Source organism: Onychostoma macrolepis, chromosome 20, assembly GCF_012432095.1.
Source record: "Onychostoma macrolepis isolate SWU-2019 chromosome 20, ASM1243209v1, whole genome shotgun sequence".
Taxonomy (NCBI): Eukaryota; Metazoa; Chordata; class Actinopteri; order Cypriniformes; family Cyprinidae; genus Onychostoma; species Onychostoma macrolepis.
The window spans coordinates 9,924,546-9,938,104 of NC_081174.1; the positions used below are offsets into that span (position 1 = coordinate 9,924,546).

Sequence of the window (13,559 nt, forward strand, 5' to 3'; positions counted from 1 at the left end):
CACCCCCAAAAATGTTCAAACACATGGTTACAGCCTCGATCAGTGCTTGCTCTGCACCTCGGGCTCAACTTGATAAGCAATATTAACGACGCCATTGTTTACAATACAACCGGCGCGCATGCCACTGAGGCAAGGTGCGTGATGTTTCTAGACCTGCAGTCATGCACTAAGCGGTTTAGCGAATCGCAACCCACTGGGCCAGCTAGCCAATCTGAGCCCATCGCGTATTTCTGAGGGAGGGGCTTCATAAAGCCAGGAAATCATCAGAGTGTTCATAGGAGAAGGGACAGAGCTGCGTGGAATAAAGGTAAATTATAGGCATGCTCCGATCAATCGGCCGGAGATCGGTATCGGCCGATAATCACATTTTATGACTCGATCGGTACTCATACATTTGGCCGCTCTCACGTACCGATCGCAATTTGATGACGTCAATGCGTGAGGACGTACATGATGCGTGGGGACATAAATTATTTGGCGCCGCAGTCATGCCATGATTGCCGGTGTGAAAATGTTTTGAGAAACAATGGAAAATTCGTTACTTGTCGTGTATGTTTTGCATGATGATTGAATATGCTGTTAAAAACTAAAAATATCCATTCAGTGATGTTAGAGCTGATCTGCGCATCACTGCACGCAGGAGCCAGAGCTGATCGCGGCCGCTCAGTCAGTACTTGTGTTTATACCAGCCACGGCGCGGCACGTTTCTGAAGCGGCTCTCTGCGCTGCTTGGCTAAAAATAGTCTTTTGTGAATTGTCACAGCGTGGAGGACGGAACAAAACCTCATCGGAGCCGTGAGGGGTAATGGTAACATACGCTGGTCGTGGTCTGCTTTTAAATTAACATTTATTTATAAAATAAAAATATCTTCTTTGGCCATATTAGCCCACTCAATAGCATTAACACAGGCTTTACTCCTTTCAAACTTCATCTGGAATGTCACCTTTTCTGTCACTGCAACTTCCCGATCAGATGAAAGCACACAAATTAAATCTGCCTGATGAAAAACTTGTTAAAAAATTTGTTAATATTTTATGAATTATTTTATCCACCCGCAAATAATCAGAATGCATTTTTCCGCATCGCCCGTGGATAAACCGTGATCAAACTACTCCGTTCTGTTCTTTCAGTAGTTTAAATGTTTCTAGTTCTTTTTCCTCTTCAGTCTTTTTGGACAGAATTAAACCTTATGAGTTACATTAGACTTCTCCATGTTGGAGTTTAAATGTTTCTATTTATTTTGTCCTCTCTCTAACATACATAACATGGATAATCAAAACGTTCTCATCTTGAGCAGAAAAGAAAGATAACAGTTTCAAAGTTTAAATTTCAACCTAGCCAACAATTTTTATATATATATATATATATATATATATGTGTTTAAATGTTCTTAGCCTACAGATTAATAATGCTAAATGTAGATCAGCAACGTCTTGTCACATCTGGTTTGAATACTCAGAGTCATAGGTTATAGATACACTCTCAGAAATAAAGGTACAAAAGCTGTCACTGGGGCAGTACCTTTTCAAAAGGTACATGTCTCTACCTAAAGAGTCCATTTTGGTACCTTAAAGGTACATATTAGTACTTAAAGTGTACATATTTGAACCTAATAGGTACAAAAGTGTACCTTTTGAAAAGGCACCACCCCAGTGACAGCTTTTGTCCCTTTATTCCGGAGAGTGTAGATAAATATAGATAGAAAGAAAAATAACTATATTTGCAGCATTGTTGTTTTCTGCTGTGTTTTAGTGTAAGTAATCTATAATTTTTTGCTGCTCACCGTGTTTCTGTTGTTGTTAGAATAACCGCGTCATCGCAGCTCTTGCTGGCGCGCGTCCGGAGAGAGAGAGACGGCACGGTTGAATAAAGCGCATTTGGCTTTAGATAAAAATTCTAGAGGATATAGCATATGTTATGCAATCCATTTTTAATTAATATTAAAATGTTCACTGTATAAGGAATAAGTTTTGTGATTATAACATTATTACATATGTTATGTAAAGCTTGAAGCATCAGAATCGGCATTGGTATCGGCCGATCACCATGACAAGAAATCGGTACTCTGTATCGGCTGCAAAAATCCTGATTGGAGCATCCCTAGTAAATTATGTGAAAAATAATGCGTTTTTTTAGCATTGGGAGGGAGCATTAGCAAGGGAGCATTAGCACATGTTAGACTGCACCCCATAAACACAATCAAGCCTAGAAAAAAAGCAGTCAACCACCCCTTTAACTGAAAATTTTCCATGATTGAAAATAATTAAAAAAAAAAAAAAAAAAGAAAAATTGTTGTTTGGCATACAGATATTCAGTCCTACACATTGGTGATTTTTTTTTTTTTTTTTTTTTTCAGTCACATTGCCTAAATCATAAGCCTATGACTCTGGGGTAAACGGTTAACCCTGGGACATTTATCTAAAGCTCTTTCACCTTATTCTTCATGGGCTTTTCAACTTTAGTTCAGCTTGTGAACACAAACAAGCATGTGATGTATATTTTAATATAGGAGACCTCTGTAAGTAATTTTTTAATCTATTATTAACTACAGGTTTTAGACTATTGTGAAAAACTTTTGTTTTATAAGAATTATGACAACGCCCAAAGTTAAAGACTTGCATATCTGTCATAAGAATACGTTCCTGAACATTCTTGACTTTAACACTTAACCTATACTGTTTTTTCCCTTAATTTTTCATTCCATTTTGATCCCCCTTAAACTAGTGGCAGCTGAGACCACCCTCTTCTTTGAGATTTCAGATACACTCAATTGCTTACATAATAGTATTTTTTTTTTTTTTTATGATTAACCAGTAAATGCTGCACATCCATGCCAAACATTATGAATGATTCCTGGTATACCTCATTAAAGGTGCACAATTGAGGAGACACTAGTGAAATTGTATGTTTTAATAACTGTGTGCATTTTCATCATTTGTTTTCTTCAAGTGATTGTTCTGTCTCCTATATGCAGACTCACAGCATGGCTAAGCGTGTGGCTGTGATTGGAGCAGGCAGCTCTGGACTGACCTCCATCAAATGCTGCTTGGATGAAGGGCTGGAGCCTGTGTGCTTTGAGAGCAGTGATGATGTTGGAGGACTCTGGAAGTTTAAGGTTGAAATTAATTCAATGAAAAAAAATTAAAAAAATGTTTATGAAATTTTAACATCAATAAAGGTGAAGTGTGTCATTTCTGTACCATCCATGGTACCAAAATGAATTGGAAAATGACTGATACAATGATAAATGACAAGAATGATTTTTAGCACACTGTAATCTAAGTCAGTGTTTCCCAACCTTTTTCTGCCACGGAACAATTTTGATATGTAAAAATCCCACGGCACACCACTAAGCATTATAAAAATAAAAAAAAAAAAAAAAAAAAAGAAAAATTGTTGTTTGGCATACAGATATTCAGTCCTACACATTGGTGATTTTTTTTTTTTTTTTTTTTCAGTCACATTGCCTAAATCATAAGCCTATGACTCTGGGGTAAACGGTTAACCCTGGGACATTTATCTAAAGCTCTTTCACCTTATTCTTCATGGGCTTTTCAACTTTAGTTCAGCTTGTGAACACAAACAAGCATGTGATGTATATTTTAATATAGGAGACCTCTGTAAGTAATTTTTTAATCTATTATTAACTACAGGTTTTAGACTATTGTGAAAAACTTTTGTTTTATAAGAATTATGACAACGCCCAAAGTTAAAGACTTGCATATCTGTCATAAGAATACGTTCCTGAACATTCTTGACTTTAACACTTAACCTATACTGTTTTTTCCCTTAATTTTTCATTCCATTTTGATCCCCCTTAAACTAGTGGCAGCTGAGACCACCCTCTTCTTTGAGATTTCAGATACACTCAATTGCTTACATAAAAAAAAAAAATACTATTTTTTATGATTAACCAGTAAATGCTGCACATCCATGCCAAACATTATGAATGATTCCTGGTATACCTCATTAAAGGTGCACAATTGAGGAGACACTAGTGAAATTGTATGTTTTAATAACTGTGTGCATTTTCATCATTTGTTTTCTTCAAGTGATTGTTCTGTCTCCTATATGCAGACTCGCAGCATGGCTAAGCGTGTGGCTGTGATTGGAGCAGGCAGCTCTGGACTGACCTCCATCAAATGCTGCTTGGATGAAGGGCTGGAGCCTGTGTGCTTTGAGAGCAGTGATGATGTTGGAGGACTCTGGAAGTTTAAGGTTGAAATTAATTCAATGAAAAAAAATTAAAAAAATGTTTATGAAATTTTAACATCAATAAAGGTGAAGTGTGTCATTTCTGTACCATCCATGGTACCAAAATGAATTGGAAAATGACTGATACAATGATAAATGACAAGAATGATTTTTAGCACCCTGTAATCTAAGTCAGTGTTTCCCAACCTTTTTTCTGCCACGGAACAATTTTGATATGTAAAAAATCCCACGGCACACCACTAAGCATTATAAAAATAAAAAATAGAAAGGAAAACGCCCCCAATAATTAAACATTATGTCTTCAGAGTTGGTATTTTGGCTTTATATATGATCAGACACTTGCACTTAACTTCTAATTTGCTTAGTAGACTCTTCTCTGCTCTTTAAACACACAAAAAACATTAGCCTTATAGACAGTGTTTCTTGAGAAAAGGAAACACTGTACTTATTCAAACATTAGTTCTTTGTTTACCCTTGCGTTGCAAAGAAGTAGACGTCTGTCTTCAAATTGCACATCGCAGCGCTTCATTCTGAATGGAGGCAGGGGTGGAGTTATGAGGTTTCGAATGACAATTTGAGGATCCAATGGAGTTACGAGGTTTAGTCACAAGCTCTTTTGGATGCTTTTCATTGGTTAAATATTTGTAAAACCCACAAACAGACATAATGATGACCGGTAGCACTGATTTAATATAATAATAACGAAATATAATAGAGATAAGGAAGTTTTAGATAATTTTCCACGGCACACCCGACAACCTGTCACAGCACAGTGGTTTGGAAACACTAGGTGCGTTTACATGGAGCATTGTAATCGGTTTAAAAGTCCAATCCGAATGAAAATGCTCCATATAAACACCTCAATCGGAATAAAAATGCCCAAACCGAATGAAATTGTAATCGGTTTGAGAGGGGTGGGATAAACCTTTCTATAAACCGAACAAAATTAAAATCCTGCCATGTAAACACTTTAAACCGATTACTTTGCGTCTACGTCATCACGTCCAGAGGTCGGGTCGTCAGAACGTGAACGTGATGATGTCGGCAACGGTACATTCTGTGATTTGGGGACACCGACACTACAGTAGAGACTGGGTAATAGTGGAGGTATAAAGTTAAAATTTCCATTATACAGTTAAAACACATTAGAAAGGAGAACGCTTGCTGTGTGACGGACTGCTCTCATGTCCGGAGTGAAAAACAGATCTGAAATGAAGCGCAATTTTCTGCTTTTCAGCTTAGAAACAACACAGTGATGATAGTGAAAGTAGCTCAATGAAAATAAACAACTTGACCAAAAGTTGCCTTTGTCATTTGTATTTGTATAGATGACAGATTCATAATTTCGATCTGCTTGAATTTATACTTGCTCACGCCATGAATGTTGTACGAAACACGATTGTGATAAAGCAATGCTCCTTTGATTCATTGTTCAGCAACTCTTGGTAAGAAATCGTGTATTTGTTCCATTTAAGTACAGTACAACTTTGTAGTATCAGAGTACAATTAATCTCAGCTGCATTACAGAGGGCATATGATTTCTATGATCGCGTTCTGGCCATATGACTGAGCGCTCGAATGAACGCAAGGGATTCAAATATTAACCGTTTATTCTAAGCAAGTGCAAACAGATATTACAAATATTAACGTAAATATGGGCGTTTTTTCCTCTGGTGACTTGTTTTTGTTGTCACTGTAGGCTATTAGCATATCCTAAAATCGAAAGCACAGGCACATGTAAACACCATATCGGATTAGATAACGTCTCATGTAAACAGTTCATCGAATCTTTCAATCGGAATGATTTTAATCGGAATGACAAAAAAGTGTACATGTAAACGCACCTACTGATCTAAGTAATACAAGATCAGGTGTCAAAAGCCTATACCTTAATAATTTATACACTACCATTTTAATACAATAACATTCCAAAGTTTTGGGTAGATATAATGTTTTTGAAAGACGTTTCTTCTCACCAAGGCTGCATTTATTTAATCAAAAAATACAGTAAAAAATAGTGATATTGTGAAATAGTATGACTATTTAAAATATAATTCTTATTATTATATTATTATTATTATTATTATTACTACGTCTTTAAACACTCCCAACAACTGCTATTGGTCAACAAACAGATAGCCCAGCCTCAAAACTCGCATTATTAGATGAGTTGGTTTTGTTTACACTTTTGGAGGCAAAAATGCTTCAAATGGCTTACTTATTGTTATTGCTGCATATTATGATGGGATAAGAGAGAGTATTTTAACTAGTGGTGGGCCGTTATCGCCGTTAATCTATTCTCAAAGTTGGGTTGGGAGCTGGGTCTATACTACGCAAGCTATGATGACTTTCACCTTGATATTTTAGCGCGGATGTATACCTAGCCGATTGCACTGTAGGGGGCAAGAACGAGTCTTCGAACCTGTGTGTATGCGTGCTAACATGGATGCAGCTATGAAGCCGCCAGGTTTGCTTCAGGGAAAATTTATTTTTAAGAAGCTTCCCAATGGAAATCGGCAAGTCATTTCTGTCTCTACCTTACATGGTCGCGCTCTCTGTATCGCGCGCACAGCGGAGTTCCGCCTCGGTTCGCACACACACACACACACACACACAAACAAACGTAAGCGCACACACAAGTGAACACACTCCCACTCCTATTTGTAAATATTAAGCAGCAAAACGTCTATTTAAATATGACTTCTGTGTGTCTCTGTGTTAATGTATGGCACAGATGCACGGGTTTGTTCACTACTCATACAGAAGACCGCGTGACGCTTGCGGCGATATTAACGTCTGTCGTCTCACTAAATGAGGACATAAATACATGAACAACATCTCCAGAACTGCTCTGAGAGTCACTTCATGAGCATTCGAGCGTTTCATTTGAGAAAAACTATCCTCACGGCAACCCGTCAAAATAAAAGTTCGGTTTCACTTGAAGACATTGGGCAGAACGTAATAGGCTACTACTACTAAAACCTTATCTTTAAGGAATAATCATACAATGTCTTCAATGTTATTATCAATATTAAATTCTTGATGACTGCTAGTTGTTTACTTATCTACTTGGCAGAATTCAAATGAGCCATTTTAATCTAGATTAATTCCAAGATTACAGTGAGATTAATCTAGATTAAAAAAATTAATCTATGCCCACCACTAATTTTAACATTAAACAATATTACACACTTCGCCTTTAAACAAAATTTTCAAAGCTGTTATGTTACAAAGCTAATCTATTAGTACGCTCTAGGCATGGGCCGGTATGAGATTCTGACAGTATGATAACCTTAGATTAAAAAGAATATCGTGGTATTGCGATTTATTTATTTATTTATTTATTTATTTTTTTTTTTTTTTTTTTCTTTCTCCACTGAACACAATATATTTTATTTTTCAGAAACATATCGAACATTTTAGTAAACATGTCAGGCTAAATAATTAAAATAAATTCTTCTTAATTAAGTGCAGTTACTTAAGTGAGCCTAAACCTGCAACTCAATAATCAAAAACATAATCAAAACACTGTAAAGAATAAAATAAAATAACAAAAATAAATAAAAAATGCAGTCATTAAACCTGCAGCTCAGCAAGGTTTTTGGAGACATGCTCACTTTCTGCACATTCATCTTTCAGTCCAAGTTATGATGCAGGAATGTTCACCTTTCCTGGATTAAGTTTGGAGCAGTGAGGAACGAGGATGTGTGCACAATACACGCATAAGGAAAGAGAGTGCGAGTGTCACACACACGCACGGTCTCTCCGTACAACACTGTACAACAACAGTGGCAAAGTTTGTTTTTTGTTTTTTAAATGTCGTGATTTCGAACAGATATACTTAAAAGTATAGACGTGATACCAGCTAAATTTAATTATTGTACTAAATAACAGAAATGAAGTACTTTAGTCTGCTATTCCCTGCTCTGTGAAGTAATGTGAGGGAGGAAACTAGTTGACGTTAGCTAGTTAATTAGCCTCTGTTAATGTAATCTGTCTCGGTAGCAAGCCAAATAGTATTTATTGCAACACTGAAACAAACTGTCTTGATCGAGGGTGAAAGGAATGAAAGAAAGAATAGAAAGAAATGAAGATGACACAGATATATAGTTTATGTTCGACCTGAAAGTATTTATTTAGCGATCGGTGCTAAAAACATCATCTGTACGGAACATCGTTGTGTACGGATTCACCTCCTTCGGCCGTCCTACACACAGGTGACTCTCACTGACCACTCGCGCCAACCAGAGGAGGAGGGGTCATGTGACTCGTTACGCTCTTCTCTGCACACAACTGAGGGAGTCCTGCACTTTCCATCTTTGACGACACGTAAAAAAAAACTGTGCATACCGCAGGAACGGTATAACGAAAAATTGTAGTGGTTTTGAAAATGTGACTTTTCCAAACCGCGGTATACCTTAAAACCGGTTACGGTTACCAGTTATGGAACGCTGACTGTCATCCCCTGTTTATTCACAGGAAAAACCCGAGGCAGGCCGTTGCAGCATTTATCGTTCTGTCATAGTGAACTCCCCTAAAGAGATGATGTGCTACAGTGATTTCCCTGTGCCGGATCATTACCCCAACTTCATGCACAACTCTATGACCGTGCAGTACTTCAAACTCTATGCTGAGCACTTCAGCCTGCTCAAACACATTCACTTTCAGGTAATAAACACCAAGACATCACATCTGCTGAGATTTCACCTAGTAGGAAATATTCTGGGATTTACATCCTCATTGGTCCTGGCAAACTCAGATTTTACAGTTAGAGGCTGGGACTATTAGACAACAGTGATGTTCCAGGAGCTCAGCAGAGCATGTGAGAAGGCAAGCAAGATTTAATAGTGTAATATCTAACGTAATATGTAAGTATAATATATGTTAGGGCTGCATGATACATCATTTCAGCATTGACATCGCGATGCCCGCATGCTCAGTAGTCACATCGCAGGAGGTGCGATGCAGGGCAAATCATATACATATTCTTGTGTTTGGTTCAAAAGAAAAAAACTCACACGATTCTATATTTGCCTGATATAAAGTAAGTAATTCTCACATAATTGTGTGTATTATTGTGTGTGCTTTCTCAAAATCTATCATATTTTTTGAGTGTTTGATGATAAACAGCATTCTCTGTGTAAAGATGACCGGTAGCAGTCAGTCTCTCTGTGGTTGGGTGTATTTCAGACCACAGTTCGCAGTGTGAGACAAAGGCCTGATTTCTCTGACTCTGGTCAGTGGGAAGTGGTGACTGTGGACAGAGATGGACGAGAGGAGACACATGTGTTTGACGGTGTGCTAGTGTGTGCAGGACTCTACACACAACCCATCATACCCCTCTCAGACTTCCCAGGTGCTCACCTGATATTACAGCACTCTGTCATCATCATACAGATTGTCCAGCATTCAGCATTGTGTGTAGGACTAATTCCCTGCATGGCTCTGTATAATGGATTTAATATGTATATGGAAACATCAGAATATTAAATAAATTTAACTGTAATTTTATGTTCTGCAGGTATTGACACATTCCCAGGGACAATAATTCATAGCTGGGAATATAAGGACCCTTGTCCTTACCTTGGTAAGAGAGTTGTTGTCATTGGGATTGGGAATTCTGGTGGAGACATTGCCGTGGAGCTCAGCAGAGCATGTGAGAAGGCAAGCAAGATTTAATAGTGTAATATCAAATTTAATATGTAAGTCAATTATACTGTATATACATATACTGTATGTATGTGTGGGTTAGGGCTGCATAATACAAACCCGATTCCAAAAAAGTTGGGACACTGTACAAATTGTGAATAAAAAAGGAATGCAATAATTTACAAATCTCATAAACTTATATTTTATTCACAATAGAATATAGATAACATCAAATGTTGAAAGTGAGACATTTTGAAATGTCATGCCAAATATTGGCTCAATTTGGATTTCATGAGAGCTACACATTCCAAAAAAGTTGGGACCGGTAGCAATAAGAGGCCGGAAAAGTTAAATGTACATATAAGGAACAGCTGGAGGACCAATTTGCAACTTATTAGGTCAATTGGCAACATGATTGGGTATAAAAAGAGCCTCTCAGAGTTGCAGTGTCTCTCAGAAGTCAAGATGGGAAGAGGATCACCAATTCCCCCACTGCTGCGGTGAAAAATAGTGGAGCAATATCAGAAAGGAGTTTCTCAGAGAAAAATTGCAAAGAGTTTGAAGTTATCATCATCTACAGTGCATAATATCATCCAAAGATTCAGAGAATCTGGAACAATCTCTGTGCGTAAGGGTCAAGGCCGGAAAACCATACTGGATGCCCATGATCTTCGGGCCCTTAGACAGCACTGCATCACATACAGGAATGCTACTGTAATGGAAATCACAACATGGGCTCAGGAATGCTTCCAGAAGACATTGTCGGTGAACACAATCCACCGTGCCATTCGCCGTTGCTGGCTAAAACTCTGTAGGTCAAAAAAGAAGCCATATCTAAACATGATCCAGAAGCGCAGGCGTTTTCTCTGGGCCAAGGCTCATTTAAAATGGACTGTGGCAAAGTGGAAAACTGTTCTGTGGTCAGACGAATCAAAATTTGAAGTTCTTTTTAGAAAACTGAGAAGCCATGTCATCCGGACTAAAGAGGACAAGGACAACCCAAGTTATTATCAGCGCTCAGTTGCCTGAGCGCAGAAGCCTGCATCTCTGATGGTATGGGGTTGCATGAGTGCGTGTGGCATGGGCAGCTTACACATCTCGAAAGGCACCATCAATGCTGAAAGGTATATCCAAGTTCTAGAACAACATATGCTCCCATCCAGACGTCGTCTCTTTCAGGGAAGACCTTGCATTTTCCAACATGACAATGCCAGACCACATACTGCATCAATTACAACATCATGGCTGCGTAGAAGGATCCGGGTACTGAAATGGCCAGCCTGCAATCCAGATCTTTCACCCATAGAAAACATTTGGCGCATCATAAAGCGGAAGATGCGACCAAAGAAGACCTAAGACCGTTGAGCAACTAGAAGCCTGTATTAGACAAGAATGGGACAACATTCCTATTCCTAAACTTGAACAACTTGTCTCCTCAGTCCCCAGACGTTTGCAGACTGTTATAAAAAGAGGGGATGCCACACAGTGGTAAACATGGCCTTTTTTTGCTGCTTTTTTGAGATGTTGATGCCATGACATTTTAAAATCAACTTATTTTTGATATGTCATCTATGTTGTATTCTGAATAAAATATTGAAATTTGAAACTTCCACATCATTGCATTCTGTTTTTATTCACAATTTGTACAGTGTCCCAACCTTTTTGGAATCTGGTTTATACATTTCAGCATCGACATCACGATGTGCGTATTCTTAAGTCACATCGCAGGAGGTGCGACGCAGGGCAAATCCTATACATATTTTTGTGTTTGATTCAAAAGAAAAAACTCGCACGGTTCTATATTTGCCTGATATAAAGTAATTAATTCTGATTTAAGGGTTCGTAAAAAAATATTTAGGCTACAAAGCACACGTGCAGTCTTTGCGTGCACATGGCGAAATAAGCAAGGAACGATAATAAGTTTAACTTGTCCCAAGCTCAATGACAAAAACAATATAAGCGATCAGTACATACATAGATGGACAGTAGACATTTGCCAAGTCAAGGACATGCGATTGCAGTTGCAAACCATAGTAATAATACAGATAGTGAAGTACAGCAAACAATCAGATACAGCATTAAACTATAACAGTTTAAGAAGAAACAGATAATGACTGATAATATTGGTTGAACAGATACGTTTTGAGTTTGGACTTAAATTCGTGCAATTTGGTTATAGACCGGAGACACAGGGGCAATGAGTTCCAAAATTTAGGAGCCAACAGAGAAAGATCTCCCTCCCATAGAAGAAAGGTGAGATCTCGGAACACAAAAGAGATCCCCTCCAGATGATCGAAGTAGACGAGAAAGAGTATATGGAGAAAGTAGGTCAGAGAGATGAGTAGGTGCAAGACCGTGAAGTGACTTAAAGGTAAGCAGAAGAATTTTATAAATGATATGAGAGGACACGGGTAGCCAGTGGAGGTTAAAAAGAATAGGAGAGATATGAGCAGACCGTTTGGTGTACGTTAACATTCTTGCAGCAGAGTTTTGAATATATTGCAAACGGGAGATGGAGTGTGCTGGTAATCCAGAAAAAAAGAGCGTTACAGTAGTCAAGGTGAGATGTGATAAATGCATGCACTAGTGATTCAGCATCTTTTGGGCTCATGAAGGAACGGAGTTTGGCAATACATCGAAGTTGAAAAAATGCAGCTTTGGAGAGTTTGCTAATATAAGCATCTAGATTTAGTGAAGAGTCAAGAATGATACCTAAGTTTTTAACGGTGGCAGATGGAAAAATTGATGTAGCTTCAAGGTCAATTTTAGGGGGGTTAGTTTTATGTTTTTTGTTACAGTTGGGGGACTGACAAGGCAAACTTCTTTTTTTGTCAAATTCAAGCTGAGAGAGTTGGAGTTAAGCCAGGTTTTTAACTCGTTGACACGTCAATAGAAGTACACGGCAAGAAGTATATATCTGAATATCATCGGCATAGCAGTGATACTGAAAACCATGGCAGCGAATAATTTGTCCAAGGGGCATAATATAAATGATAAATAATAATGGCCCTAAAACTGAGCCCTGTGGCACACCCTGTATAAGAGGGACAGTGGGAGATTTGTAGTTATGCATAGTGATGTAGTATTGTCTGTCCATCAAATAGGAGGAAAACCAGGCTAACGCAGCTCCCGAGATGCCAATCTCTGAGAGGCACATGAGTAGTAGATTATGAGAGACAGTGTCAAAAGCTGAGCTAAGGTTGAGTAATAAGAGTATGGAAAGGTTGCCCGAATCACCAGAAAGGAGGAGGTCGTTTATAACCCTTACTAAAGCAGTTTCAGTGCTGTGTTGTGAACGAAAACCTGATTATATAACCTGAAATATATCAAAGTGTTTGTTGTGAGCTAGAAATGACTGCAACTGAGTGGCAACAACCTTTTCCATGATTTTAGAAACAAATGGTAGGTTGGAGATTGGACGATAATTAGCGTAGTCAGCTGGGTCCAGAGTTGGCTTTTTAAGAATAGGATAGCAGCAGTTTTGAGTGAAACTGGAACAGTAGCTGAAATAAGAGACATGTTTACAAGATGTGAAATAGAACCAGAAATAGCAGAGGTACAGTGTTTCAAAAGGAATGTAGGTGCAGTGTCAACACGGCACGAAGAAGAGTTGGATTTCAGTATTATTTCATTAATTAAGGTGGGGTTTGTCAAGGAAAAGCTATCAAGCAATTGAATAGGCTGAGCTAGCTCA

General features: G+C 38.2%; 1 protein-coding gene across 1 annotated transcript in view; it reads left to right on the forward strand.

Moving 5' to 3' along the window:
* LOC131526717 (flavin-containing monooxygenase 5-like) overlaps window positions 1-13,559 on the forward strand; it is a 57,629-nt gene that overhangs the window by 39,559 nt on the left and 4,511 nt on the right. The window contains exons 3-6 of the mRNA XM_058755137.1: window positions 4,079-4,219; window positions 8,696-8,884; window positions 9,407-9,572; window positions 9,738-9,880. Of these exons, the coding sequence (XP_058611120.1) occupies window positions 4,088-4,219; window positions 8,696-8,884; window positions 9,407-9,572; window positions 9,738-9,880 (630 nt within the window). The 5' untranslated portion in view covers window positions 4,079-4,087. The remainder of the gene's footprint in view (window positions 1-4,078; window positions 4,220-8,695; window positions 8,885-9,406; window positions 9,573-9,737; window positions 9,881-13,559) is intronic.